The sequence below is a fragment of the Zonotrichia albicollis genome, unplaced genomic scaffold (genome assembly GCF_047830755.1).
Source record: "Zonotrichia albicollis isolate bZonAlb1 unplaced genomic scaffold, bZonAlb1.hap1 Scaffold_83, whole genome shotgun sequence".
Lineage (NCBI taxonomy): Eukaryota > Metazoa > Chordata > Aves > Passeriformes > Passerellidae > Zonotrichia > Zonotrichia albicollis.
In genome coordinates, this window is record NW_027428460.1 from 4218942 (window position 1) to 4246783 (window position 27842).

At 47.3% G+C, this 27842-nt stretch overlaps 2 protein-coding genes across 2 annotated transcripts in view; one reads left to right on the forward strand and one right to left on the reverse strand.

Moving 5' to 3' along the window:
• LOC141728045 (uncharacterized) overlaps nt 1-27842 on the forward strand; it is a 621306-nt gene that overhangs the window by 379983 nt on the left and 213481 nt on the right. The window lies entirely within an intron of this gene.
• LOC141728057 (serine/threonine-protein kinase PAK 3-like) lies at nt 3318-27397 on the reverse strand. Its single transcript, XM_074534360.1, has 16 exons — nt 27126-27397; nt 26495-26651; nt 19023-19132; nt 18257-18297; nt 15280-15414; nt 14667-15002; nt 14088-14225; nt 13575-13791; nt 11903-11966; nt 11564-11612; nt 10685-10797; nt 9912-10029; nt 8961-9060; nt 8319-8515; nt 5507-5644; nt 3318-4014 (listed from the first exon to the last, which is right to left on the reverse strand). The coding sequence occupies exons 2-16, from the start codon at nt 26506-26508 to the stop codon at nt 3922-3924; spliced, it is 1863 nt and encodes a 620-aa protein (XP_074390461.1). The 5' UTR covers nt 26509-26651; nt 27126-27397; the 3' UTR covers nt 3318-3921.

The window sequence follows — 27842 nt, forward strand, 5'->3', positions numbered from 1 at the left end:
TCCCCCCCAGGAGGGAGAGAGAGGGAGAGTCGGCGAGACGGAATGTGATAGCAGCCGGCCCAGGATGAGAAAGGGGGGAGAAGGGTGCAGCCGGCCGCAGCAGCAGCGCGTGTGCGAGTATCGTCGTTCTGAGACAGGCAGAGACTGAAAGTTTTAACCCCTTTCTTTCATGATTGGGGCCTTGCAAGAATGCTGATCCTCCTCGGAGCTGACTAAGAAGGGAGATAAGAGATAAGATGAAACAAGGACCTGGCCCGAAGGACGTAGAGAAGACTGGCTGAGTGAAGAGAGAGATGCTTGGAGTGGCCTTTTGGCTGGACTTTTCTTGTGGCCATGAACTCAGTTTGTTCCTGTGACACAGAGACTGCACTTAGGGGGAGGCAGTGCCTCAGAACCAGGAGGGTTCATCGTGGGGACCCCTCGGCCCCAGGGGGTTGGAAAAATATGGGGGGGACAGATGTCCCAAAGCAGAGACTGTGCCTTTTTGGAGTGAGACAAGGCATCCTTAAAAGACAACCCTAAAAGCAGCTCTGGTCCATGCACGGTGGTGAGAGCACTGGCATGGAAGGAAGATGTCACAAGCGGCAAAAGGACTTTCTGGGTGGTGCCGAGTGACATTGGAAGCACAGAGGTTTCAGCGTGTTTCCAGGGGAAGCCTATGGAACAAGAAGGACTCCTCTCCTCTTCATGAACTGAATTTTGAGTATACTAAAGTGTGGTGCCAGGCTGGGCAGTTGGTGATTTGGGAGAATGTATCGGATTGGGAAATTCAGGTAGTGGGGAGGAGGAAAGTGGTTTTTTTGTAAGGTTTTCAATTTTTTTTTCTTTTCCTTATAGTTTTTCCCTATTTTCCTGTAGTTTAGGTAATAAAGTGTTCTTTATGTTTAAGCTGGAGCCTGTTTTGCTTATTCCTGGTCACATCTCACAGCAGACACCAGGGTGAGGGCATTTTCATGGGGGCACTGGCTCTGTGCCTGGCTCAAACCATGACACTCACTCACGCTAATTCCAAGCTCCGCCCCCTGTTCCTGGCCGGCCCCTTCGCAGGAGTCCGGAACCGCGGTACTGAGGAGTCCGCTCTCACTTCGAAGATCCGGCTGCCGGCCCTCGTCTCACTCACACACACATGCGCACGTCTCCCGCTCCCGCCACCAGGTTTCTCACCAATCCGGTGCTCCGGTGCTCCTCTGTGTCGTTGCTCCTGAGCTGATCCCTCTGGTCCTGGTAGCCAGCTGTCCTGAAGTTCCAAGATGGCAAGTCTTGAGTCTTCTTGCGGCGTGGCTATCCCGGACGAGCGCCCCCAGCTGAAATAAACAGGGCCAGGCGACTTCTTCTCCTTTATAATGCCTTTATTAAAAGTGATCAGCTCAGGATTGGGCAGCTCGGCAGGGCTGCAGTCCCCATCGTGTCTCCCAGGGTGACTCAGAGGAGGAGGATATGCGCAGCTCTGTCCACTAGGGGCAGGGCTCGGGGATCCGGTCCTCGTGGGATCCTTTAGGGTGTGGTATCTCCGTCAGATGTTAGTTTCCCTGGCTCTCTCCCGCCCAGTCTCACCGCCGGTGACGACTCCCATGGTCAGGGTGAGAGGGGCTCCGCATCTCTGCAGGCTCAGCACTCAGCTCCTCACGTCTAGACATCACTCTAGTCTCTCAACTCTTATTTGGCTCGTTGTTTTTGGGGTTTTTTCTTTGCGTTTGGAGTTGGGGTCCCAAAAAGCATGCTGGTCTTGAAGTCACTTTGCATAACCCCCCCCACCCTCTCAAGTGTCTTCACTGTGCTGGGAAAAGAACACCTTAGCCTCGGGGAAGGGCCATTACCTTGCCCTAGCCAGGGCTTTTACTAATACAAAAGCAACCATTAACTACAATAACCTGTGATTACAATAACAAAACACTCAGAACTTTGGCTGGGACACTGATCTGGCTGCCTTTTTGTAACTTTTTCTCACAAAAAAATATTACCCGAATTTTTGTTCATAACAGTCACAGCTGTAACAAAACAGGCCAGTGTGCTGGCCAAAGGCAGTGTGCTCTGGAGATGATGAATGAAGAGTCTTCCCAGCTTTCAAAGCACATTGTGAAAAACAACAATCCCTTCTTTTTAAATTTTAACAGTTTAGTAGCAATAAAATGGTTATTAAGATAGTAATAGAAGTTAGAATAATAAGAATTTGGACAATCAGAATTAGAACAGTAAAGGACAATAAAAACAAAGACATACGGACAGTCCTGGTGCCTCCTGGGCAATTATGCCCCGAAAGCACACACACTAGCAAAGGATTAGCACTTAAAAGCAATAGCCTGTTGCATATTTATATATCTCATACATGATGCATAAATTCTTTTCAAACAAAAGGTGTTCTCTGCTTATTGTCAAGTTCTCCCCCTTAATCCTGTTGGCTCCTCAAAGTCGGGAAGGAGGTGGAAGAAAGTTGGTCTTTTCCAATAAGGATGCAAGAATTCTTCCCTTGGGGCTTTTGGTGTCCTGTTGCTGTCATCTCTGGGCAAAGAATTTCTTGATTACCACATCCCTTTCCTGAGCAAGTTAAAAAAGTATCTTACATCGCATAGCTCCTGTTTTACATAAAGTTATGACCTAAAACTATATTTACCACTGAAATAATTACCAATATAGCTGGACGGGACGTACATGAGCTTGTCTGGACTTTGCTGCTTGACCAAATAGTGGCAACTGTGGAATTTTACCCCAGAGACACTTTTGGCTAGCTGGATGCTGCAGCTGGGCACTTGCAGGCAAGTCCAGGAATGCAGGAGCTCAGGTTTACCTTTGGAGGAGAAGCTTTAAGGCAAGGTGAAGGAAAGGAGTCGGTTCTGATGGAGGGTTTTTATCCAGAGCTTTATTCCTGGCCTCTGAATCCAGCAATGGCTCCAGGAGAACTCCCAACCGCATGGTTTGCTCGCCCTTTTACCCGGGGCAGAGGGGCAGGGAAGGAACACGGGGATCACCAACCAGGTACGGGGCGGGGAAGTGTCAAGGGACAGAGGACACCTGGATGGCCCAATGTCCTTCCAGGAGGGGAGGGCATCTTTTGAATTCTGCCAATCACTCGCCGCCCTTCTGGAGTACCAGGATTGACAGACAGCCCTCAGCAGGGGTCAGGGTGTGGAAAGGAGGGATGATTGACACACCTGGCAGGGAATGATCAGGGAGGAACCTGGGGTATCTGAGGCAAACCATGACATCGCACCGCAACATACCACACTACTTAAAAAAATACAGTACTACTAACTAAGACAACATAACACATATAGTATATTAATTTATATATATATATATATAAATGTTAATATCTGTGAAGAGCCTGTCCTGTAATATGTACTTTTCACAACACCAAAGAAGCCATTGCACCTTTAAGAGACAGCTGACAACTCGGATGGAATGCTCAGCTTGTTCACAGGGTGAGAAAGAAAGGATTCTTCCAGATGAGTTAAAGTTTCAGAAACTTTATTTATTTACAATCCTACTCTATAATCCTGTAGGTTGGTATTTAGAGAAAAATGGACAGGCACTAAATAAACCAGCCTAACCTTCTGGAGCTAAATAAACTAACTAACCTTCTAGGACTAGGTGATGTTGCAAGCAGAAAGAAGCAGAAGAGTTGCTGAGAGACAAAGGGGTAGCAACCCAAATAAAATGACCCTTACATCATCTACCAATTAGATTAAGAAAAAGATGCAACCAAACAATGCCTGACTACAGAAAGCCATAGGATAGGAACTAATTATAAACTATGTTTAGAATCACAATAAATGGCTTCTCCTTGATTTACAATAAATTGTGCAGAGTCTTTTTTCTTTTCTCCACATAGTCCCACTCTAAATCCTACTCTAAATCCTACTGTACAGTTCTACTCTACAATCCTACTCTAAGATGGCTATGGAGAAAATGGTCCTGATATGATTATAGCGCTGTTTGCTTCTCCATCCTCCTCTTCACTGAGATGATGAGTGGTGCCAGGGTGGATGCAGCCTTGGCTGATGTTATAAATGGATGCTGTTCACAAAAAAACCCCAGAAAATCAAAAAAAGAATACAAAAACAAAAACAAAAAAGAAAATAAAACGCAAAAAAAAAAAAAACAAATCCAAAACAAAATAAACAAACCAAAAACATACAATAAACCAAACAACAAAAAACAAAGAACAGTGAAAAGTGAACCATTATTTTCCAAGCTCAGTGCTTCACAAGCTCAATCAGGATTGTTCTGGGTCCTAAAAAGACTCAAAAAGAGGAGCAGTGGGACCATCTGCTACCCAGCAGTCATGTGCAGGACCCTGCCATCACAGCAAAACCTGGCCAAGAATCCCACTCATCCATTTATTCAGGTTTCTTTATCTTGTTGGGATTTTTGCCCTGCCAGTGCTCTAGAAATGGTGCTTTCTGTCCCTGGGGTTTCTTCCTTTCAGGAAACTCCAGTGGCTCACATTGGTCCCTGCTTTTGAAAGACAGGCACTGTGCTGATTCCCACAGGGACAGAAAGCAGTGTCTACCTTTCCATGCCCTGCCCCTCGTGTGCTGGATGGCTCCTTCCTTCCCAGCAGGGCCAGCCCAGTGGCACTGGGCCCTGCAGTTCCCTCTCTGCCACACAGCCTGGCAGGAACTCTGGCACAGTTCCCATCTGCTTGAGCATGCCAGGCAGCAGATGGGGCTGGGACAAGTCCCTCCCAGCTGTCCCTGTTTGCGTGGCAGAAACCTCTGAGGGTGGGCTGGGGGGCACAAACCAGGGCCCCTCAGAGGCTCACAGTGAGCCCCCCACAACCCCTCCTGCCCACAGCCAAATCTCTGACTGCTCAGCTGGGACTGGCTTCCTTGGGCTCCTCCACCACCATTTCATGTCTCTGTACCCCGCACTGCTCTAGTTCAATTCTTTTGCCATTAGATAAAACTGAACACTCCACCAAATCACAAAAGAGGGCAACAGAAACAGTCAGACGACAGAGCACCTCTCCTCTCAGGAAATGCAGAGGGAGCTGGAGTTATTCAGTTTTGTGAAGAACAGGCCCCAGGGAGACTTTAGTGCCACTTTCCAAGACTTCAGAGTTGCTTTGGAGAAAGAGGGGGACATCTTTTTTAACAGGGCCAGTTACAATGGGATACGGACAAATATTTTTAAACACTAAAGGTATCTAATCAGAGTAGGTCTAAGGAAGAACTTGTTTTCTTGGAGCATGGTGGAACCCTGGCACAGCTTGCCCCGAGAGCTTGTAGGTGCCCCATCCCTGCAACCATTCCGGCCCCAGTGGGAAAGGGCTCTGAGCAACCTGATCTCTTTAAAGATGTCCCTGCTCATTGCAGGACACTTGCACCACAGGACCTTTACAGGGCCCTGCCAGCCCAGCCTAGTCTAGGATTCCTCACTGTTTTCATTTGAAGAGCACCAAGAATGGAGGTGAGGAGGAAGGGAGCTCATCTGCTGCCTTGGGCTTGAGTGGAGGAGGAGCCCATTGCTCAGAGCCTGTTTCCCCTGCAGCCCCTGCACATTTTACCTGCAGCAGCTCCTTGGCAGACCAGCGCCGCGCCTCGTCTCTCTGCAGGCAGCAGCTCAGGAAGTCACGCAGGCAAGATGAAAATAGGTTGGGCTGCTGCAGCTTTTGTCTTCCTCCTGTGGCTATCAGGAGTTGAGGCTGGGGAAAAAGGAGACACCAGGCTCCACCTGCTTCTTTCCCATCTGTCACTGCTCTCCCAGATCCCATTGATTAAGCTCCACTCTGCAGTGGCAGTTTCTGCCCTGGCAGAGACCCAGAGATGACTTTCCTTTACCAACCAAAAACCCAAACCCCGATGCAGCCACAGCTTTCCCACCATCCCACAGATCTTGCCTTGGCAGCTGATTTCACTGACTGACCTAGTTAGTGAGAACTACATCAGCACAAGCACATTTCCTTCCCTGAGGATTCATATCAGCTTGAGAGGCTTTTTGGAAGAAGGACTTTGCTATACTAACTCTACTGTATCCAAGCATTAGTACATGGAAAGTATTTCTGCAGTGCTTCTTGGTCCCTTAAGCACAGCTGCCACAAAACAAAACTAATCAAGCTTTTAGCTTTGTTCTTGAAAAAAATGGAAATTGGAAGGAAAAAAAATCCACCAGGTATTTTTCAGGTAAGGAAACAAACATTTGGAATCTCATCTTCAGCACAGACACATTAAGATGCATGCACAAATGTACTGGGATGAAAACATTGGGCACACAGGAGCCACCTGCAGCTCTGTCTCTCAGCAGCCTGAAAATTTCTGCTTTCCTTACATGGAAAAGAAAAACTTTTCATGGTCAAATCAGAAGGAGAGGTTCCATCCCTACGATCACCCTCTACTCATTTGGCTACTCAAGTCAATGCATGAATGGTAGGCCCATCCCAGAAAGTGCCAGGAAACAAATGGCAGGTTTTGGCAGGCTCTCCACATCACCAGGCTCTGGCTTGGTGATGTGGAGAATGTTGCTTTGGGCTAGGAGAGAAACAAGGTTACTGAGTGTTTCAGCAGCACTGCACAAGAAGCAGAAGAGACTTTGTGGCCTTTACACCCTCATGCCCAGGTTTCAGGCATGTTTCCCAGTGAGAAGAAACTGCACGAGGGGTTAAGTTCCTCTCTAAAAATCAGTGCCTTAGCAACTTTCTTGTGTTTGGGATTCTTTTCTTCATTTCTGGAAATGTAACACCAGTTCTGAGAGGCTTGTCTTGTGATTTTAGGGGCATCTTCCCAGACAGACAAGTGGGAACAACTTGAAACCCAAAGCAAATGTTTCCTGAGAAGAGCTGGGGAGTGTTTGCCTGTGGTGAGGCTTGAGCTGTCTGGTAATCCCTTTCCATGATGAGCAGAAACATCCAGCTGCCCCCCAGAACTCAGTCCCTCTGGGCACGCAGGCCTCTGGAAACCCCTGAGGATTCCAGCCTTTCTCCTGCTCAAGAGCATCTAACCTAAGCTGAGCTCCAGTTTCTTCAGCAAGGCCAAAGATGCTCACTTCCATGCAGCTGACAGTGTCCATGGAGCTCAGCAGGTCTTTCTGATATTCCTCAGGCCAGGGAATTACAGTGTAAATTGGCAAGACATCGGCTGATCATTACCCAGTGGAGTTCTTGTGGAACCAAGCCCTACCATGCTGACAAGTCAGAGGGAGAGAGTTCATTCTGCTTTTGCATGATGGTATTTAGAAACATAAGACACCATCTTGGATCTATTCAAACCTCAGCTTGCAGAATCCATCTCAAATAGACAAAAATAACAATGGCAAGAGGCCTTGGAGTCTCCATAAAAATGCCCACCACTGTCATGATAACTCTGTGCTCGTGGCACTGAAATAGATGGTGACCAAAGAGACTTTGCTATTATCCTCTTTAACCCAAAAGAGAATTTCAAAGCCGGAAATGGCAATGCACTCCCCTTGTGTACAAATAATTTATGTGGCTTTCTGTCCTTTTCCCACATCACCAGAGGTGACAAAGAGGGTTTTATCCTGACTCTCAGCTGAGCTCAGCCACTGGCCATGGTGGGGAACTGGAGCTCTCCCTGTCATTAGAACTGTGCAGGCCAGGGATGGCCCTGCTCCTGTGGTAAAGAAACACAGCACCGGTGTCAACTGCCCACGCTGGATCCCAGCCCAGGCACCTGCCTGCAAGCTCATCAACTTGTAAAAGTACCAGAAACAGCCAAGGGTTTGGCAAACAATTCTAACTGCAGTTGGAGACAAACACATCCTAAACTTATCCAGGACACCCACCCAGGTGACTGAAAAATGGATAGATGACTTGAAAGCCTGAATGTCTTGAAGACCCACAGGATTTGGAAAAGATGCTACAGAATGGAAGAGAAGAGCTGTGTTTAAAAAATGAAAAAGCAAGCAGAACTTCTTGGGCATTGCTTTGATAGTAGGGTTTTTTCTCTTTTTCTTTTTTGCTTACTTTTCTTTTTCCTTTTTTTCTTATGTTTTCTATAAAATTGAAACTGGGAAGGTCTAACCTCCATTGCTCAGGATATTTATCACATGTCTACCCTCTCCACTGAAAAATTACTGTCCTTCAGAAACAGAGTTCCAACATTGTTCAAAAAACAAGTGAGAAATGTCAGGCGTGGCTGGAGGCCAAACTGGCAGGTTTCTGAACTGGTTAGGTTTCTGAACTGCCCCTTCCCTTTCTGATACAACCAAAGCTACAGCAGATGCTGATGTGTTGCAGGGGCATTTTTAGAAGGGGACCTTGGTGGAAGTGGTGCCAGCAGATGGCAATGGGATTTTGTCCAATGGCACACAGAGCATGGGACAGGTGAGAAAGACAGGTGGATCAGTGAGTATTTGCACCTTACCAGGACAGGAGTTGCATTCCAGGAAGGAACTTCTCGTTCCACCATTTCGATGCCCACGATTCCCAAAGACCATATGTCCACTTTGGGGCCACATGGTTGACCTGTCACCACTTCAGGCGCCAGCCACCCAGCAGCGCCGGCCACGGAGCTCCGTCTGCCCTGCTCAGGGCTGAGCTGAGCAAAGAGGCCAAAGTCAGCTGTGGAGAAAATAACAAACCATGAGAGCCAGCTCCAATGAGGAAACCAAGCAAAAGAATTCCCCACTCTCAAACTAAGAATGTGCTGTTGGATCTCCTGGAGAACTGTCCACGCTCAATTTCCTTGGGGCTTTAGCCAATGGAGTATGGAATTGGCCACTTCCAAAAAAACCCAGATTTCTTAACGCTGCTCACAGCAGTGGACTTTATTCCCCTGAAGCTTTAGATTGCAGCTCCCTCTGTCTGGAAGGGACACACACAGAGCAAGGCCACTCTTGACTGCTTGTGGTTCCTTCTACCTCTGTGCACGTTGCAACTGTGCCCTCAGCTCACAGCAGGTGTCCCTGCACTGCCACCAGCACCATTTTTGGGGAGCTGGCAGTCACTCCAAGCAGCCCCACACCCACATCCCTGGAATGCTGCACCTGACCAAGAATATACTGACCCAGCTTGACAGAGCCGTCGGTTCTGAGAAGGATGTTTCTGCTTTTCACATCTTGGTGGATAACATGGTTTGAATGAAGATAATCCAGTCCTTGCAGGCACTGAGAGAGAAAACAGAAACAGGAGGTCAAAAATGAGTGATGTGATTTCATCACACAAGAAAGGAAGCAAAGAATCGAAAAGATTCCCTCTCTGCGGGAATGGGGAGTAATGGCAGAACAGTAATGGCCACTGAGAGGAAGAGCTTGCTGCTCCAACACCTGCAGAGCAGGACCTTTCTGCAGAAAGGCATGTCAGCTTTTGAAAGAGCAACAGCACCTGCTGTTGTAGGCTGTTCCCTGCCAACCAGCCAGGATGACTCCTGCTGCAGTGGACCTGCTTTTTCCATGCAGAGGACAAAGGAGGGGTTCTGAAAGGAGAAATCAGAAATCCCTCCCTTTATTGTGAAGTGGATCACTTTTGGGTGGGAGGCTGCACAACAAAGATTTTCTTGCTGGCCTCAGCACAGACTTGGAAGTATCCCACCAGTCATTTTCCATAAGCAAAGAGCATTTTGGCTTCACTTCTATCCTTTTCAGCTGAGGACTGTGAGAAATGAGTCTTTTTTCTTTGCTGATCATTTCAAATCCTGCCACCAGCACCTTTGCTTTTACAGGCAAGGAATGCAGTGAAGACAAACTCCAGGCAAACATTTAGAGAGGCAAGGTGGAGAACAGCAAATACAAATACAAGAGACAGAGCGAGAATACAACAGCAGGAGATAAGAGTACTGGCACTGAGTACAGGGAGTGCAGGGGCACTGGCAGGCCTTTCACTTGAGATGCCTTTACTTGCCCATAGAATAGCAGCAACACAGAAACAAAGCTTGGCACAGGAAATCACTCCAGCTCTGAGCCCCTGTTTCCCAGACAATGCTGCCCAAGGCCTTGGAAACACAGATGGGATTGCTGACCTCCCGACTGATGGCTGCCATCTCATCTTCTGACAAGTAGGTCTGGCTGATGACATCGCTCAGAGTGCCTCCATCCATGTACTCCATAACCAGGGACAGCTCCTCACCCACAAGGTAGCTGAAAGGAGGAAACAAGGGCGTGGAGATAAATGTACATGGCTAGGTTGCTGTTTGGAAAAGATGGGTTGATTCTTCTTTACAGGTCCCTTTGAGACAAAGACAAAATAAAGGAAGAGACACTCCCTCTTGGCTGTGCATTGTTTGCCATCTGTGCAGTCTCAAGGAGAAAGGCACAGCTGCAAAAAAGGAGATGTCTTAGATGGGCAGGAAGCAAAATGTGCAGTTTAGTAATAACCCAGATATAAAACCTGTCACACATGGTGTTTCTGGAAAAAAGCACCTAGTCTTCCTGGCATGCATAGCAATGGAAAACAGTGGCAACAATCCAAGGGAAATCCTTGTTAGTATACCTGGACGTAGGAAGACACTTAAAAAAAATCAAGCTCCAAAACAAAGTGGTGGCGGTGAATATAGAGATCATTGATTTTGTAAGACATGACTCATCCGGGTTTTTAAACAATTTTCAAATACCATGTGCCAGCAAAGACTCGTGCAGAAAAAATGCAATCTCTCCCCATCCACTGGAGATGAAAAGAGCAATAATAATTAGCCAATAATTTCACCTCTATTTTCTGCCAGTGACCAAAGTGGGATTTTACCTTGCATGTTTGCAATATGTGAACAAACATTCATAGGACAAAAGCACAACTCACCTGTCTAAACAGTTGACCAGGTTGGCATTCCTGTTCACCTTCATGACCATGAGTTCACTGACTTTTAGTTCCTTCTTCCTCAGTCCTTGAAGCTGTATTTTCTTGATGGCCACCTAAAATGACATTGAAAATCAGTAACTCGAGAAGCTGGTGGCATGAGACCACAAGGCACGTGGAGGGAGTGATTTTGCAATGATACAGCTGAGCTGTGCCAAACTGCCTTGTGATTAGGCACTGCAGTAATTAGGAACTGACATTCCAACAGCTCATTTCTCTGCTCCCTTGGGAGCCAGTTACAGGACACGTGGGGCCACTGACATTTTGCCTTGACCACTTGGTAACAGCAGTGTCTCAGCTATCACCCACAAACCTCTGACCACACTCTCTGCTGCTTTGTTTGGGACTCAGAAGAAGTAATCCATGCCTTAATGCTCTGTGGATATATCTTGGGCTATGGGCAGGGCTTAGGGCTTTCAGGGACGCCTTGCACGTCTCTCCCTATGTGCAGTTCCCAAGTGCAGCACTGCAAGTGGCTAAGGAACTACCAGTAACTTTCAGATGCATTTGCTGACAGCCAGAAATGAAAATCCAGGACTGAAGCTGTAGCCTCAAAGAGCAGTGAGGTGCACAAAGGCACCACCTTTGTTTTAGCAATGGAGAGCGAGCGAGCGCGTCCTTCTCTGAAAGGAACCGCTGCCCTCCATGCCTTCCTTCCGGCAGCTGAGGAGGACAAAGTCTCAAATGTGTTTTGTGGGCTGGCACCAGTCTGTGCTTCTTGTGCCTTTTCAGCACAGCTCTGCCCAAAGCTCCAGTCACAGCTCACACCAGAGGGGAAAGCCCTCGAGTGCAGCAGAGTCTGCAGGGGCTGTTGACATTTACCTCTACTCCTGTGGCACTGTTGAGTGCTTTGAAAACATCTCCAAAAGTCCTAGAAACAAAACAGAAACAGAGAAAGGAGAAGCCATTTAGATCTTGCAGTGAAAGCCAGCCCACACAGGAGATCTGTGCTGCCAGTGCTGCAGACCTGCAGGATACTGCAAGCATGGAGATGTCTTTGACAAGGCCTTCTGAGTACACTTAGAAATTCTGATCAGCACTGGCAATCTCAGCCCAGTGCCTGAACACATTTGCAGCTTGCCTGACTTTACACTTGATACCTATTCCACCAGCAAAACACCTGATGCATAGTTTTATACAATTAACATTGCTTGGACTCACCCACTGCCAATATTTTCCAGTTCAATGTATTTTAGAATAGGATTTTCCATCTTCACCATTCCCCCTGCGGGAAACAAAATGCAAGATGTTCACTTTAAAGCAGAGATCCCACCTTCTAGGAGATACAAAAGGCAGCCCCACTGTCTGGGGCTCTGAGCCCTCTCTTGGTGGACAGCTGGCTAACATCAACAGGAACAGCAACTGGAACAACAAGAAAAGAACAGCAGGCCCACAGCACAAGTGGCTAGCACAGAAACTGATTTCTAGCATCCTTTGAAGTGGGAGACCTCTTGACAGCAGGCACACAGGGAAGCATAGGGAGATACATTCAGAGGAGACTGAGACCAGAAGAGAATACCTAGCAAGGCAAGTAAGTTTGTCATCTAGAAACATTAAGGAGAGCTGGAACTAACAGTGCCTTTGTTTTCTTGGGAATAAACACTGTGAGATTTAGAAAAGGTTTTCTACTTGCTAAGATTAAATGCACCTGGACATCTAGAATCAATTCCTCTGAATAGATGTGATGTTCAGAACAGGAGGAATATTGCCAAGTGTTCCCATCTTTTCCACCTTGCAGCAGTTTACCAGAAGAATGCCTCTGCGTTTGTAAACCAGAGCAGCTCATGCTAGAACCAATCCCCACGGGGCTTTCAGCATCAGGACCCTAACCCTTTATGAGCAGGCTGACCCCAAAGATGCCCTTGCCCGTGCCCCGCGTGAAGAACCGCGCCGCTTCTCTTCACCCTGACAGCGCGGATCAGTCGCTCCCATTGCACTCGCCCTCTTGGCACCACACACGTCCCCATCTTCCCAACTCGGCACGGCGGGCACGGGCACAGAGGACAGCAGTGCTCCTCAGGCACCCCTGTGACACAGAGAGCTGCCCAGAGGAGATGCTGACCCTCTTGTGAGCCCAGGCCGTGCGAGGCAGAAGCCGGCCCAGAGCAGGGGCTGCTGCCTCAGGCAGCTCCGCGCTGCAGCAGCCGGGCAGCAGCGGGACCCTCCCAGCTAAGGAAGGCTCCAGCCTCTGCATTCCCAACAGCCCTCAGGGGCAGGGCAGCGACCACAACAAGGCTGGCAAAGCCCAAGCATGAGCACTGACAGGCACTGATGGGAAGAACCCAGAGTCAGCCTCAGTCTCGGACAAGCTGTTGCCCCCATTCAGGACACAACAGGATGGGCTTTGAGATCAGCCACACCGAGGTGAAGGTCAGTGCCCTTTTTGTCCCAACAGGTGATGGTAGACACAGAATCCACTGGGCTCTCTTCTCAACCCTACCAGATCTTATCTGAGAGCACTGCACTGGCAGCTGTTACAGGCAAGAAGCAGATCCATTGGGTTGTGCTGCAGAATCACAAAGGGCTTGATGTGTTCTCCTAGAGACTGATCTCAGAAGGGTTCTGCCAGTGGCTAGGACTCAAGCAGTCACAGCCTTCTGCTGATCCAGGAACAATCCCTGCTTCTGCCTTCGGCAGAGAGGGAAGCCCATGCAAACTGCAGCTAGTCTAAGCTGCCCTCAGAGGCAGCAGGAACACCCAGAGCTCTCTCTTGCTGCCTCGGAGTACTGCCAGCACTTCTGCGACACGACACTGAGCAGAACCCTTTGGTACAGCTATGCTGACACGCGCACACAACACACTGTCCCTCAGATAAGAAAGATACCAGACGTACTCTGCTGCTCCAGGGAGTCACTCGCCATCTCCTGTTGCTGAGCAGCAGCTGGGTCAGCACGGGAGGTGAACCAAGGGCTCAGGCTCCACTTCTTCAGCTGGGGAGCAAAGGCTCCTTGGGATGGCACTGCTGCTGCTGCAGCAGCTTCAGTGTCAGAGTCGGTGTAGGTCTGAGACAAGAGATGAGTTGATGTCAGGAAGGTGTGGCAGAGATTGCCCTGAAATACAAGAGAGATTGCCATTTGAAATGCAAGCCCTTAGGAAGCTGCTGTCAGCCACATGCAGAGCTCTTTAATTGGATTGCTTTCGATGTCCACTTGTGAAACCAAATGGTCAAAAGCAAAGGCTGGTTTTACTCGAGTTCATAGCCAGTTTGTTGTTCTAAAGGATGACCGCAGCAACGACTGCTCCACTTCTCTCAAAGACTCCTTTCCCCCTCCTAGGCCTGCAGATACATTTGCAGCTTCTCATTCTTATGTTCTACCTCCTGCCATGAAATTCTCTTTTTCTGCACCTTCCTCGGGATGAGCTTATCCTGCAGCATCTCTGGATGGTTCAGTTCCTGGGCCTCATGCCAGCCTCCGGCCTCTTGGTTGCCCGTCATTTGCTGGAACTCTCTGCAGGCTGCCAGGTAGGATGGCGACACTTCCACCTCAAGTCAAACAGAACAAAGCAGTCAGAGACTACAGCTTGTCCCCGTCAGCCAGGAGTCATTGACTGGGAAGAAAGTAAAGGAAAGGACAGGAGCAGATTCACAAGGGATACAGACAGCTTGTAGCTCGTATTCCATTTCTATGTGAGTGACCATGTTCACCTGCAAAAACACCTCAAGAAACAAGGCCACCTGGAAGAAGCCAGCAGGAGTTCGTTCAGGTGACTGCTGGCTAAATGGCCAAAGGAGTAATGCCACTGTCTAGAGCATCAGCTGAGATGCAGCAGAGCAGGAAGTGTCTTTGAGAACAGCTCTGACAGAGGCCTCATCAGGATGGCACTCAGAGGCATCACCCACCCCCCTGCTGCTCTGCACTGGAAAGGCAGGGCAGGCAGAAACCACCCCTTGGGTGACTGCAGTGCCTATTGCTATTTCACTCACTTGCTTTTCTGGAGTCTTTTGCTCCTGAAGGAGGCAATTCATTTTCTCTTTGATGATTTTAATTTTTTCTTCTAGCCTCTTCTTCCTTGCCTTGGTCCTAGCCTCAATTTCCTGCAGCTCTGTCTGCATCTGTTCATCAATTTTCTGTAAAGAACAACAGAAAGGACTCAGTTTCATGAGTGGAGTGGCTGACATTACTTCATTCACCTGTTTTTGTTGATTGCCCCTCTGCATAGGGAGATTCTTCTCCTCTTGGATGTCTTCATTCCTCCTCTTCGCTGCCATGATGGCACTCTGAGCTTCAGAAAGCTCTGCTTGTGGCTCTGCCTTGATGTTCTGTACACACAAAAGCAGAGCAAGTGACTGAGAGCTGCCATCAAGCTCAGCTTTTCCCTATTTTAGCCTCCAAATCACATTTATTCAGCCCCTTCTTACTGCTTCCCTTCCCAGCTCTGCTTCCACTGTAACCATCCTGTCCCCGGGCTGATCTCTGCAGATTGCAAGGCTCTGTCCTTTCAGTGACTGTGGGACTCCTGGCCTCCTCAGTCTTAAGAGCTCTGGTTTATGCCCCTCTTCCTGCCCTTCCCTCTGTGCCCTGGCCAGTCAGGCTTACCTGGCCATTCTCCTGTGGCTCTTCCACCTGCTGCCTGAGCTGCTCTTCCTGCCCTCGGGCAGGGAACAGCTCTCCGTGAGTTTGGCATGGCATCTCAGATGAGGCAGTGTGCTCCTGCTCTTTCTCTAGAAGCACCTGCACAGAAAGCAAGAGAAGATGGGTTTCAACTTCCTACATGCCCTTTTGTGGGCCAAGACTCAAAGGCTGCTGGGCTCACACGTTCCCAAAGCACTGTGCTGCTGCTCTCCTGGGTCGTTCTCTGCCCGAGGGAAGGCACAGATTCCAAAGTGACCCTGGCCCTACAATCAGGGGCCACTGGGACTGAAGCTCCAACAGCCTCTCAGGCAGCTGACAGGGAAGGGGTGGCATTTCTCAAGGTGAAATGAAAGGCTGGTGAGAGCCTCCCTCTGCTTCTGCCATGTCCTGTTTGTCTTTCAGTAGTGACTGACACCCCGCCCTGTCCCACAGCTCCATCCTGGCTCTGCAGGGGCTTCCTGGGTGAGCTCACTCCTTGTAAGAGACACTTCTGGGGTTCACCTTCTCTTCAGGCCTGCACCAGCATTCCTCCTTCCTGACATCCACACTCTTGTTAGAAAACCGGGTCATTCAGGAGATGAGGATGCATGCAAAGATCTCTGATGGAAGTCAGAGAACCTCTGTGGCCACCTCAGTATATGGAGGAGGACCAAGGTGTTTCTTCTCCCTCTTCTGTCAACTGAGAACTCCGACCAGCAGTAACAGAGTTTCTCATAAGGCCCCATTAACGAATGCACTCACACAGCCCTGGGGATGCCAGTGAAGGAAACCATGTGTCATGTAATGCGTGTATGAGCAAAGTCACCAGACCCCAGCTACAGCATGGCATAGTTCCACTCCCTCAGGACATGCAAAAATTTAAAGGATAAAAAGAAGGCTTCAGGGCACAAGAGGCTAGAGGAGGAAAACAGGAGGGGCAGAAACAACCATCTCTGGAGGGGGAAACATCTCTGCCTGCTCATGATCAGTCAGTGGAACTTGTCTCTACTCCTCTCCTGAAGGGATGCCTTTAAGTGAGCTTTGCATCTTCCACTGCTTTGGAGCAGAGCCAGGAAGATTCAAATAGACAGATAGACAGATCTCACTTTTATAATCTCTCTTTACTGTGCTGTGGTATTTACATTCTTTGAACAGAGAGAGATATAATTCTCTCTCTTAGGTCTTTTTTAAGGGAAGGCAGTGAGAAACTTAGAGAAGAAAAGAAAACAATTATTATTTCTACTGGCTGTTCTTTTTGTTTAGTTCATGTAGAATGTGTTATAGTGATTGTTTACTGAAAGTGATTTGTTAATTGGATTTTAGTGATAGTTGTTTAGCTTGATTAGCTAATTAGATAAAAGCTGTGTTGTGACTGTCTGGAAACAGTCACGAGTTTTTCTTTAGTAGCTTTTTAGTATAGTATCTCTTTAGTACAGTTTTAATATAGTACTAAGTGTAATATAACATAGCCTAAGAAAGCATTTGTTTAACCTTCTAAATCATAGAGTCAAAGCTCATTTTTCGCCACGGGGGGTCACCCTGAATCAATACTGTCCTTTCTGTCACTACACACATCAGCACTCGGTAGCAGTGCCCCGATCAGCAGCCATCCTGAACTTGCTCTCCTGTTGCTTCAGTAATCCACACTCTTGGGGAGTCTGGAGCGTGTGGGTCCTTATGGAATGCAATCAGACCCAGAGCAATGCACTGGGAACTGCACTCTTTGTGCATCTGTGCTTGGGCAAGTTCTCTTGGACTCAACCACAATGATGGTGCTAAAGTGGCTGGAGTCAGAAATGCAGCCCAGCCCCTCCAACTCCTCTAATCTCTGAGCAACAGCTGGAATGCCAGGGCATTGATTTCCTGCTGAATTCCCAAACACAACACACACTGATTCCCTGGGCTGCCAAAAGACCCGGGAGCCGTTAACCTGAAAGTGATGTGTTTCTGCCAGTGCTGGAAAAGGGCAGGAAAGACTGAGAAAAAGCTCCCTTGCTCCCTGGAGAAGGAGAAATCACACAAGGCTTCTCTGTCTAGCAAACAAACAAATAAGCAAACAAAATATGAAAGTGTTACCCACTCCAGTGTCTAAAGCACTTGGATGCAGTGAAGGGATGTTTGGCAGGGAAACAGCCCTTGTGCTGAGCATTGGCTCTATGGATCTATGGCAGGGATCTATGGAAGTCTGCCTGAAGGTCCCTCATGAGCCCCCATTGTCCAGGCTAAAGCTCCCGCAGCCCCTCCTCCCTGGCCTTGTGCTGCACCCCTTGCCCAGCTCCCCTGTCCTTCTGTGCACACGCTGCAGCCCCTCCATGACTTTCTGCTTCCCAGGGCCCACAGCTGCACACAGCACTCCAGCTGTGGCCGCAGCGCTGCCCAGCACAGGCCACACTCACTGCCTGCACCTGCTGCCCCACTGCTGCTGGCACAGCCACCGTGCCCTTGGCCTGCTTGGCCCCCTGGCCCCACGCTGCCTCATCTTCAGCTGCTCACGGGCGCCAGCCCTGCGTCCTTTGGGCCCATGCAGCTCCCCAGACACAAAGGTGCCCATTGCACTTCAGATCCAGCAGGCACCATTGCAAGATGGCCTTCCTGTTCTATAACCACATCTTCTAAGTAGATATCATAAAGTTTGATAGGAATAGAATTCTAAGGGACTCTGACTAAATTAAAATTGTCTAATTCAACTGTACAGGAAATTGCTCCTACATAAATATTCCACCCTATCTGCCTTCAGGAAGCAAGGTTCTCTCTTCAAAATTAAGTTTGTAATTCTTCAAAGCTCTGATATAGAAATTTAAAATATCCATTTTGGACTTTGTTATTTTTCTTCAGGCATGAAAATAGATTTTCTTTCAGCCTTCCTAGCTGGCCCTCTACACTCTATTGCTACTGGCCAAGCTCTCAGCTTGCTCTATAATTCTTAAACACCAGGAACATGAGATGTTCCTTTATCACTCACCTCAGGATCTTCAGCACTGCAGAATACATGCTTCAGGTGTCCTGTAGTGGGAAGGGAAAATGAACCAGATGCTGACAGAATAGTGCCTGGGCTGCTGAATCCCACAGAACAAGTTGACCCAAAAAGAGAGGATTTCCTGTTTCACAACATCCCTCCAGCAGACACATTTCATTCACACAGTCAGCAAGAGATCAGGACAATATTCTTGCTTGTGCCTACAATTTGGCCTGTTTTGCCAGTAAATGAATACAAACATGACCAAGAAAATGCAAATTGTTCTTTAACACTCAGTGCTCCTGTTCTACCAAAGACATGAAATAGCTTCTGAAATCCTCTCCTTGAGGTCCTTTGAAAAGGTCAAGTTAGACAGTCAAATCTTTTCATGACAAAATTTTAAAAGAAATAAGCTTTTTCTGAATTCTGGGAACAACTGCAGAGTTTTTAGAAGGCCTTCCAAGAAGGTCTGCCAGTCTACATTTTCACAGGTGTCTTGCTTGCTCCAGCAAACTGAGGAAATGACAGACTCTGCTGCCACAGACTCTCCCTTGGAGGGAACAGAAGCCCTGAAGGTTCCCCTGCAATTGCTGTCCCTGTGGCTACAGACACCCCCTTTTTAGCTGAACGTCATGACATGAGCTTTACTTAAGCAGTGGCATCCTAATGCTCTTTCTCTTTCAACATCAGAAACTCAGTGACCAGCAGGAAGACATACAAAAGCCAGCTTAGGATACACCCTAACCTAAGCAGAAGGGAAAACTCTACTTACGTGCAAAGTGTGTAACATAATAGGCAGAAAAACAAACACCATAAGCAGCAAAAGCTGCCGTGGCCAGATGGTGGATCATTGTCCAAGCGCTGTGCCAGTCTTCTCCAACACTAGAAAAACAAATGGTCAGTCAGAGTGGAACTGCCCACTGACCAATGCTCCAACCAGGAGGGTTCTCCTGATGTGAGCAAGGCCTAGGGCTGCTCTGACACTGAGGCCTTCCGTGCACCAAGGCAACCTTCTGATGTCACCGCGACCATGTGGCAACCATGCCGTGATATCACAAAGCAAAGTATGACAAAGAAAAGCATCACAAAGCATGTTAGTCTGTGAATTTATGCAAAGCAATTACCAACCTTCTCTACAGCAAACACAAAATGGCCTGGGAAGTTCTTCTCTGTAACAAAGCAGCACAAATTCCCCTCATGGGCCAAACCCTGTTGTTCAGGGGATCCAGGAGGAACTCCAAGAGTGCCCCAAGCACCTACAGCCTGTACCCCAGCTGAGCACTCAGATGGGACACAAGCAAAGGAAACCAGACCAAGAAAATGGCTCAAAGCATTGTACAGAACCAGGAGAGAAAGCACTATTGGCATAGCAGCTGAAGTAATTCCTAACAAATCACCCCATATATCTGCATGTTTATTGGATGTTCCCAGGGCTGCTGTGTATGTACATCTCTTCCTGTGCTCTGCCTTTCTTTCCCTTTGGCAGCAGTCGAACTGGCAGCATCTGCCCGCCAGCAGCAGCCGCTCCAAGCTGGGAACGCCACTGGCGGTGCTGATTTCCAGAGGCTTCTGTGTGCCAGGGGAAGCCAAGGCAGGAGCGGGTTGAACGGTGCTGGCGCTCTGTGCCAGAGAGCCCCGGCTGGGCAGGGCACGGTGCCCACTGCGCTGCGGGCTCCTTCTCCTGCCACAGCTGGGCACACCTGGCAGCAAGGCATGACAACTTGTGGGCAAGCCAAGGGGTTTCTGGGGCTGCACTGCTCTGCACACACCCAGGACACCTGCAGCACAGAATTTCAACCCTCAAACAGGTAAACCAAAGGGAAACAACTGGAAAAGATTTCAGTTCGACCATTCTTTATGCTTCAATAGGAATTACCAAAATGAAAGCTACCCAGCAGGGCACGATCCACACTGCCAGCTCAGTGTGAGAAAAGAGGCATTACTTTATTTCAGTGCTGGGTGTGTGAGGAATCAGTGCCCTGAAACATGCACACCCACGTGTTAGCATCCATAGACCTAAGACATTACTTTCATTACTTTTATTCATTACTTTGCTCAAACTCACAGGCTAAACATTCTCACTGTTGCAGAATGAGGCCTTTGTCGGGGATGAGTCATTTGTCGGTGAGGGTAGACTCGGACACTCAATATGAGTGATAAGCAAGTTCCGTTTATTGAAGAGAGCATCAGACACTTATACAGCGAGCAATAAGCTTATGAATATTCTGTAAGCCAAGCAATCTATTGGTTAAACTATGCCATGAACTCTTCCTCATTCCTTAGGGGTTACATCTCTCTTTTCTCATGTCTCTTTCACTGTTATCCTACTACAGCTAGGCCCCAAGGACACACTATCTTGCAGGTGCCGGACTTGGAATTAGCCACAGCTTTGTAATTTTCCATTCTCTAGCAGCTAAATTACCAACATCTCACAAAGTATTTGACATGTTTAAATCACTTCCCCAAAATTACTGAAATTTAGAGTAGGGGTCTCTTGAGGGTCTCTGGTGGTCATGTGGTGAACATCCCGTTCCTCAAATTCTCCTATGGTTAAGAGGAGAATTCTTCTTTTCCTTCAATGCATTGCAGCTACCTCCTCAGTAGGCCCACTGTCTTTATTCTCAAGGCTAAGACATCCACTTGCACACATCAACCACTGGTGTGAGGGAAGGTACAACTAAGCGCTGCCTGGTAAAGCTTAACAAATTCACAATGTGCTGCAGGTCAACACTTCCCCAACATCTCTCGTTCCTTCTCTGGGAATCAAACACAAGCATTTTGTGATCACTGAGCCCAAGGCCGCCTCCAGCCCTCCTGTCACCCAGCAGCCCTTCTCTCCTCACAAACAGCAGGCCCAGCAGTGCCTTCCCTCACTGGCTCAGTCACAGCTGTGTCAGGAGTTCTCTGTCACACACTGCAGGACCATTCTGGACTGTTTGCTCTCCGCTGCACTCTGTTGCCAGCAGACATTCCCAGCCTGTTCCATGCCCCGTGCAGAACCCTGCACCTGCTGTCCATGGGCACCTGGAAGGGGAGGCACTCACGGCAGAGATGCACCAGCTGCCCTGGGCAGGAACCAAAACCCTCTGGCGGTGCAGCTGCTGGCCTGGGTCTGGCACAGCTCTGCACGCCCCACTCCTCATGGGCTTTGGGCTGGAAATGCAATTGCACTTTCTGCCTCATGGAGAAATTTCAGAATTTCAGGTATTTTAGCTCTCCCGGCCCCGAAAATGAAAAGAGATGTGAGAAAACTCCTGGGCTTGTTCAGGTATTGTAAGTTATGGTTAGATCAATACACACAGAGTGTGAAATTTCTGTACAATAAACTAGTGGATCCAGAACCCCTAATTTGGACAGCTGAGGATGATCAACAATTGGAAAACTTAAAAAACAAATTGTCTTCTGCCCCTGTCCTAAGCTTACCAGACCTCAGGAAGGGCTTTGACCTGTTTGTGAGTGCCGAAGGAGGTATAGCCTATGGAGTATTAACTCAAGAGTGGGGAGGGTGCAGGAAACCTGTGGCATACATATCCAAATTGTTAGATTCAGTGGCTAGAGGCTGGCCAGTTTGTATACAAGCAGTAGTAGCAACCGCAATCCTGATAGAGGAGACTCAAAAATTGACCTTACAAGGAAAAATTAAAGTGCATACTCCTCATGATCTTAAGGCAGTACTGAGACAGAGGGCTCAGCAGTGGTTAACCGATGCTAGAATATTAAAATATGAGATAATACTAATGAACACAGAGGACTTAGAATTTATCACATCAAATGCCCTCAATCCAGCACAATTCCTAATGGGAGAGCCTATAGAGAATTTAGAACATGATTGTCTTGAACTGGTTTATCTCCAAACAAAAGTAAGAGAAGATTTGGAAGATCAGCCTCTACCAACTGGAAAAAGCTTATTCATAGATGGCTCTTCAAGGGTAGTAAATGGAAAAAAAGCTTCAGGTTATGCCATTATAGATGGAGAAACATTACAAATTGCAGAAAAAGGGAAACTATCACCAAACTGGTCAGCCCAAAGTTGCGAAATCTATGCCCTGAAAAGGGGACTGGATTTACTGGAGGGGGACTGGGGAACCATTTATACGGACTCCCAATATGCGTATGGGACGGTTCACACATTTGGGAAAATATGGGAAGAACGTGGATATTTAAGTTCGAAGGGAAAAAGTTTAGCCCATGAGAACCTAGTTAGATCAGTATTAGAAGCTCTACAGAAACCTACAGAAATAGCAGTGGTCCATATAAAGGGGCACCAGAGAGGAGACAGTTTTGAAGTTAGAGGAAACCGACTGGCTGATCAGATAGCCAAAGAAGCAGCTTTAGAACCAGGGGATCCAGTAAAAATTTTAAAGGCAAAAATGACACCCGAAGAAGGGGAAAAAAGGGAAGCATCTGTATTCAGTGAAGAAGAATTAGAAGCTATAAAGGATTTAAAGTTACATCAAGGACAACAGGGAGAGTGGTTAACCTCAGACGGACGGGTGTTTTTGAATAAAGCACTGGCTCGGACAGTGCTAACAGAATTACACAAATTAACTCACTGGGGAGTCCAAGGACTATGTGATCATTTCTTAAGGAATAACCTATGCATTGGTGTATATAGCCTGGCTAAAGCTGTTACGAGAGGGTGTGTCATTTGTCAAAAAGTGAACCAGAAAGTTATGAGAAAAGTAGCACCCGGAGGAAGGGAATTAGCCTTGAGACCCTTCCAAAGCATACAGATATATTTCACTGAGATGCCCCCAGTGCAAGGGTAAAGATATTTACTGGTTATGGTTGATCATCTCACACACTGGGTAGAAGCCTTCCCGACCAGAAGGGAAACAGCTCAAGTTGTAGCAAAAGCAATCCTAGAGAACATTATCCCCAGATATGGAATGGTGAACACCATAGACTCAGACCAAGGTCCACATTTTGTGTCCCAAACATTACAAAATATAGTTGGGGCTTTAGGAATGAAATGGAGGTTGCATACTCCGTGGCATCCCCAGAGTTCTGGGAGGGTGGAGCGAATGAACAAAACCCTCAAAAATGTGTTAACTAAATTGATTGAAGAAACAAAAATGAATTGGCTGAAATGTTTGCCCCTAGCGCTATTGCGCATCAGAACAAGACCTTGGTCGGGCATAAGAATTTCACCTTATGAAATGATGTTTGGGCTGCCATTCTTGCTAACACCTTATAGCACAGGAGACTATCTGGAAGGGGAAGAAGCTACCAGAAAGTATTTAGAAATAATTGGAAGAACTCTGGAAGGACTTAGAAAGAAAGGATACCTTCCTCAAACTTCCCCTCTTGACACAAAAGTTCACAACATTAGCCCAGGAGATTGGGTTTTGATAAAATCATGGAATACGGGAACACTAATGCCTAAATTTGAAGGCTCCTTCCAGGTGCTCCTGATCACTAATTCAGCTGTGCGGACCAAAGAAAAAGGTTGGACTCATATTACAAGAATAAAAGGGCCAGTCTCTCCCCGAGGTACGGGACCAGAAACAACATCAGCCTTTCCCTCTGGCATTGAGCCAGAGTCCACACCACTCTCACTCCCCAGCGCTGGACAAGATTCATCTGCTACACTAACTAAATCACCTGAGTATACTGTGATAAAAGGACCAAAGGATTTAAAGTTGACTCTTAAAAGGAAGAGTCAAAAAGACTGAACTGTATGGGAAGACATTAGTAAAATGTTTCAAGACTGTTTTGTGTAAACTATGTTAGTCACTCTCACCCCCTGGCAATAGACCAAGATTCAACATCAGTTTTTTTTCCCTCTGGCATTCTGGCATTGGGCCAGACTCCCAGTTTTTCCCTCTGGCATTGGGCCAGAGTCCACACCACTCACCTCCGGGCACTGGATAAGGATTCATCCACATCACAAGTTAATTCACCTGAGTATACTGAGATTTAAAGTTGACTCTCAGGAGGAAGAGTCAAAAAGACTGAACTGTATAGAAAAAATTGGTATCAGAGTTCTAATATTGCTTAAAATGTTTCAAAACTGTTTTGTGTAAATTATGTTGGTAAAAAGTTTAAGGCTGTAAATAAGTAATTCTAGTTTAAGTTCCCCAGTATATTTCTAAAGACTCCACGTTAATCCTCTACAGAACACTCCCCTGGGGGGGGAAACTAAAATTTGTAGGGAACAGACCAAGAGAGGCTTAACCAGAGAAGCGGGTAGAAGGGACTCTAAAGAGCTTGGAAGCTTCTCCTCAGAAAAAAATTCCCCAAGAGGCAAGGCCGGGTGGGCAGGCTGTGCAAGATGACCCATACCGGACTCTTGGGAAGGGTAGTACTGATGGCTCTGATTGCTGGTGGTGCTCTGGGGAGCCCAGCTGAGCCGTGCAGTGAATGCTACCAACCCTGCTATGAGGAGGAAGAGAGCTCCTTGTTGAGAGTCCACATCAGTTCTAACCCTGATTGTGTTAACCTCTCCCAATTGGTCCTTTATCAGAAAAATAAGAGAGTGTATTGGATAGCCCAGAATACTGCCACTTTTAGGCAGCCACTCCTAGGAGAGTGCCCTATAGAGGTTGTGCTTTGAATGTGATGCTACTGAAACAAGCTCAGCAGATCTAGTAAAAAGCAAAGAAATGGTGAAAATAGTAAGAAATATTGTTTGTTACAAGTATTTATATGAGTGTACTGGAAAAGAGATAAACCCCTTTTGGAACACATTTCAGGGGAGCTCTAAACCCCTAAGTTTGATCTCATCTGGCAACTGCATTGCTAGGGTGATAAAACCAATTTTCTTATTACCCAGAGAAACTGGATCAAGTTTGGGAGTTCCTATATATAATGATTTGGGAGAAATTAAACAAAACCAGGAAAGTGAAATAGAAATTGAGAAAATCCAAAATTGTAAAAGCCAAGTTCGGATCCCAAAATCTGTGTTGAACAAAGTCATCCGGCTCCAGGCAGTATTAAAAATAAAGAATTCAATTATTAGGGACATTTCAAACGAAATAAAAAGATAGGCATGTGTAAATAATCAAGATCAAACTCCTACACTTGATCCCAGTGGGTGGGAGAACTTAGAGATTTTCAGAAAATATGTATGGGAAAAGGTGGTTTTTCTCACTATGTGTAGACTTGGAGGATTGCTCTTTTTACTATGCTTATTTATCTGTTTTAGTAAAACAGTATTAGCTGTACAAACCAACCTGGAGAAACCAAGAAAAGTAACAAGGTTAAGTAACCATGATTACCAAAGTGCACAAGAGATTTATAGTAGATTCAAAACAAAAAATTGTGAGTTGATGCGAGCTTAAGAATTTAAGCTCGATCAAAGAAAAAGAGGGGGGACTGTTATGAACAAAAATTCGGTTAATTTTTTTTTTTGTGAGAGGGAGTTACAGGGAAGCAGCCAGGTCTCTGTCTCTGCCAGAGTTCTTAGTGTTTTGTCATGGTAATCACGGGTCGTTGGAGCTTATCTCCTCCTTTGTATTAGTAAAAAGCCTGGCTGGGTGGAGTAATGGCCCTTCCCCGAGGCAGTGCGCTCTTCCAATATAGGGAAGACACCTGAGAGGGTGTGGGGGGGTTATGCAAAGTGACTCCAAAGACCAGAATGCTCTGTGAGACCAGGACTCGAAACCCACAGGGAAAACCCCAAAAACAACGAGCCAAATAGGAATTGAGAGACTAAAGTGGTGTCTGGACATGAGGAGCCAAGTGCGGAGCCTGCAGAGATGCGGAGCCCCTCTTGCCCTGAGCAGAGAGTCGTCCCAACGCCGGGACCAGCCATCTGAAAAGCTCAAAGGATCAACATTTGACGGGGACATCAAGCCCTAAAAAGCTCCCACGAGGACTGGATCCCCTGGCTCTGCCCCTAGTGGACAGAGCTGCGCACATCCTCCTCCTCTGAGTCGCCCCGGGAGACGCGACGGGGACTGCAGCCCTGCCGAGCCGCCCAATCCTGAGCTGATCACTTTTAATAAAGGCATTAAAAAGGAGAAGAAGTCTCCTGGCCCTGTTTATTTCATCCAGTACTGAAATTATTCAAATAAAGTTTACTAATGGAAATGCCAATTCACCTTCTCCCCTGTACAACTCTCAGGCTAAGGTCAAAATGCAAAAACAGTCTTAAACCTTCTATCTGAAGTATTCTTCTCTTAAGGAGATGTTCTATTCAGACAGTGCTCAAAACCAGTGATATAAGTCTTAACTTATTTCTTAATTCAGTATAATTCTTTGTACATTTCTTGGATCATTGGGGTTTTCCCAAACTCTTACCACTCAGTCCCCATTGGGAAGTCAGTTTGGTATCACCCGCTTTAAATGTGATAGTCCATTTTTCAGGTTCCTTCACAAGTCCTTTGATTCTGCTGGCATGAATCCACCCTCTTTCCTTGATTCTGATTGTTGCTTCAGTAGTACCTGGAAAGGACTTCTTAACAGCATAGTAATAAAAGAAAGATATTACTGCATTGACTTTTACTATTTATTTTCCTTCTAAACTTTCTGCATTTAGCTAAAAGCTTTCTCTACAGCAGCCTCTTCTTCAGAAAAAAAAAAAAACCTTCTCGTTAACGGCAAACAAAACACACAAAAGAAAAAAATACCAAAAAACTTCTTACTTAAGAAAAATAAACCGCTTTGTGAGGTTTGGAGGTTTGGAGAGTCATCAATCTCTGCTTTGAGTTTATCTTTTAGTGCTGGCCCCCTCCCCCTCTTTTCACACCCTTGCTGTCAGTGCTGTTCTTCGCCCTTCCCCCGGTGCTGCCCCTTGGCTGCAGGGCCGGAGCAGGGGGAGCAGCCACGGGCATGGGGACCCTGGGGATCTGCCTTGGGTCTCTTTTGCTCCCTCTCTCTCTCTCTCTTCTCCTCTCCCTCTCTCCCCTTCTCTCTCTCTCGGCCCACTTACCGGGCTGACATTGCCATCCTGGACTCGGCACCCCGACAGTCTGGGAGCCCCCGGCAGTTCCGCCATGGAGCCAGCCCGCTCCTGGCCGGCAAACCTGTGTCCTCTGCTGCCAGCCCCGCCGCGGGTCACCTCCATGGATCGGTCCCTGCCGCAGCCCCCGAGACCTCGCCGCTCGTAGGGAGCGCTCAGACACCTCCCAGCCTTGACAACCCCAAACTTGGCGTCCCCAGGCGCTCCTGACATTCTTTTTCTTTCTCTAGTCAACTTATCCTCTTCTCTCTTCAAGGAGGGCCCATTCCTCTAAGGCCTTTCTGGACCCCAGTGTGGCATTGAATAGCCTCCTAACAACCATGTGTTAAGAGTCTTCTCTGCCTTGCATGTAAAAAAGCCTTCATTCACACTTCTGCTCTCTTCTAGCACCAATATGTCATCAGTTCACATTCGAACATCTCAGAGTTTCCTAACTACCTCCCTACTTCAACTTTTCTCTTTTTTCTCTCTCAATTGTAACTCTTATGGGGTCGATATTTAATCTTCCCCTATTTCTTTCTCCCGCCCAAATTTCTCTGTTGTTTTTTTTTTTTTTTCCATCCTCTTGGCCTAATTTCAAAACTCTAGCGGTCATTTTCCTCTTTTCTGATATAACTCCTATTCTTAATTGCACTTGTAAGACTCTTCCCAATAAATTGCTACCTGCCCCTGGGACCAATACACATC

Bases quoted from the DNA above. Each gene is read 5' to 3' on its own strand.
- LOC141728057 (XM_074534360.1), bottom strand. The intron at 11,613-11,902 runs GTGAGTCCAAGC...TTTTGTTTCTAG, and splicing joins CTGGAAAATATTGGCAGTGG to GACTTTTGGAGATGTTTTCA. The intron at 10,798-11,563 runs GTAAATGTCAAC...ATGTCATTTTAG, and splicing joins ACAGTGCCACAGGAGTAGAG to GTGGCCATCAAGAAAATACA.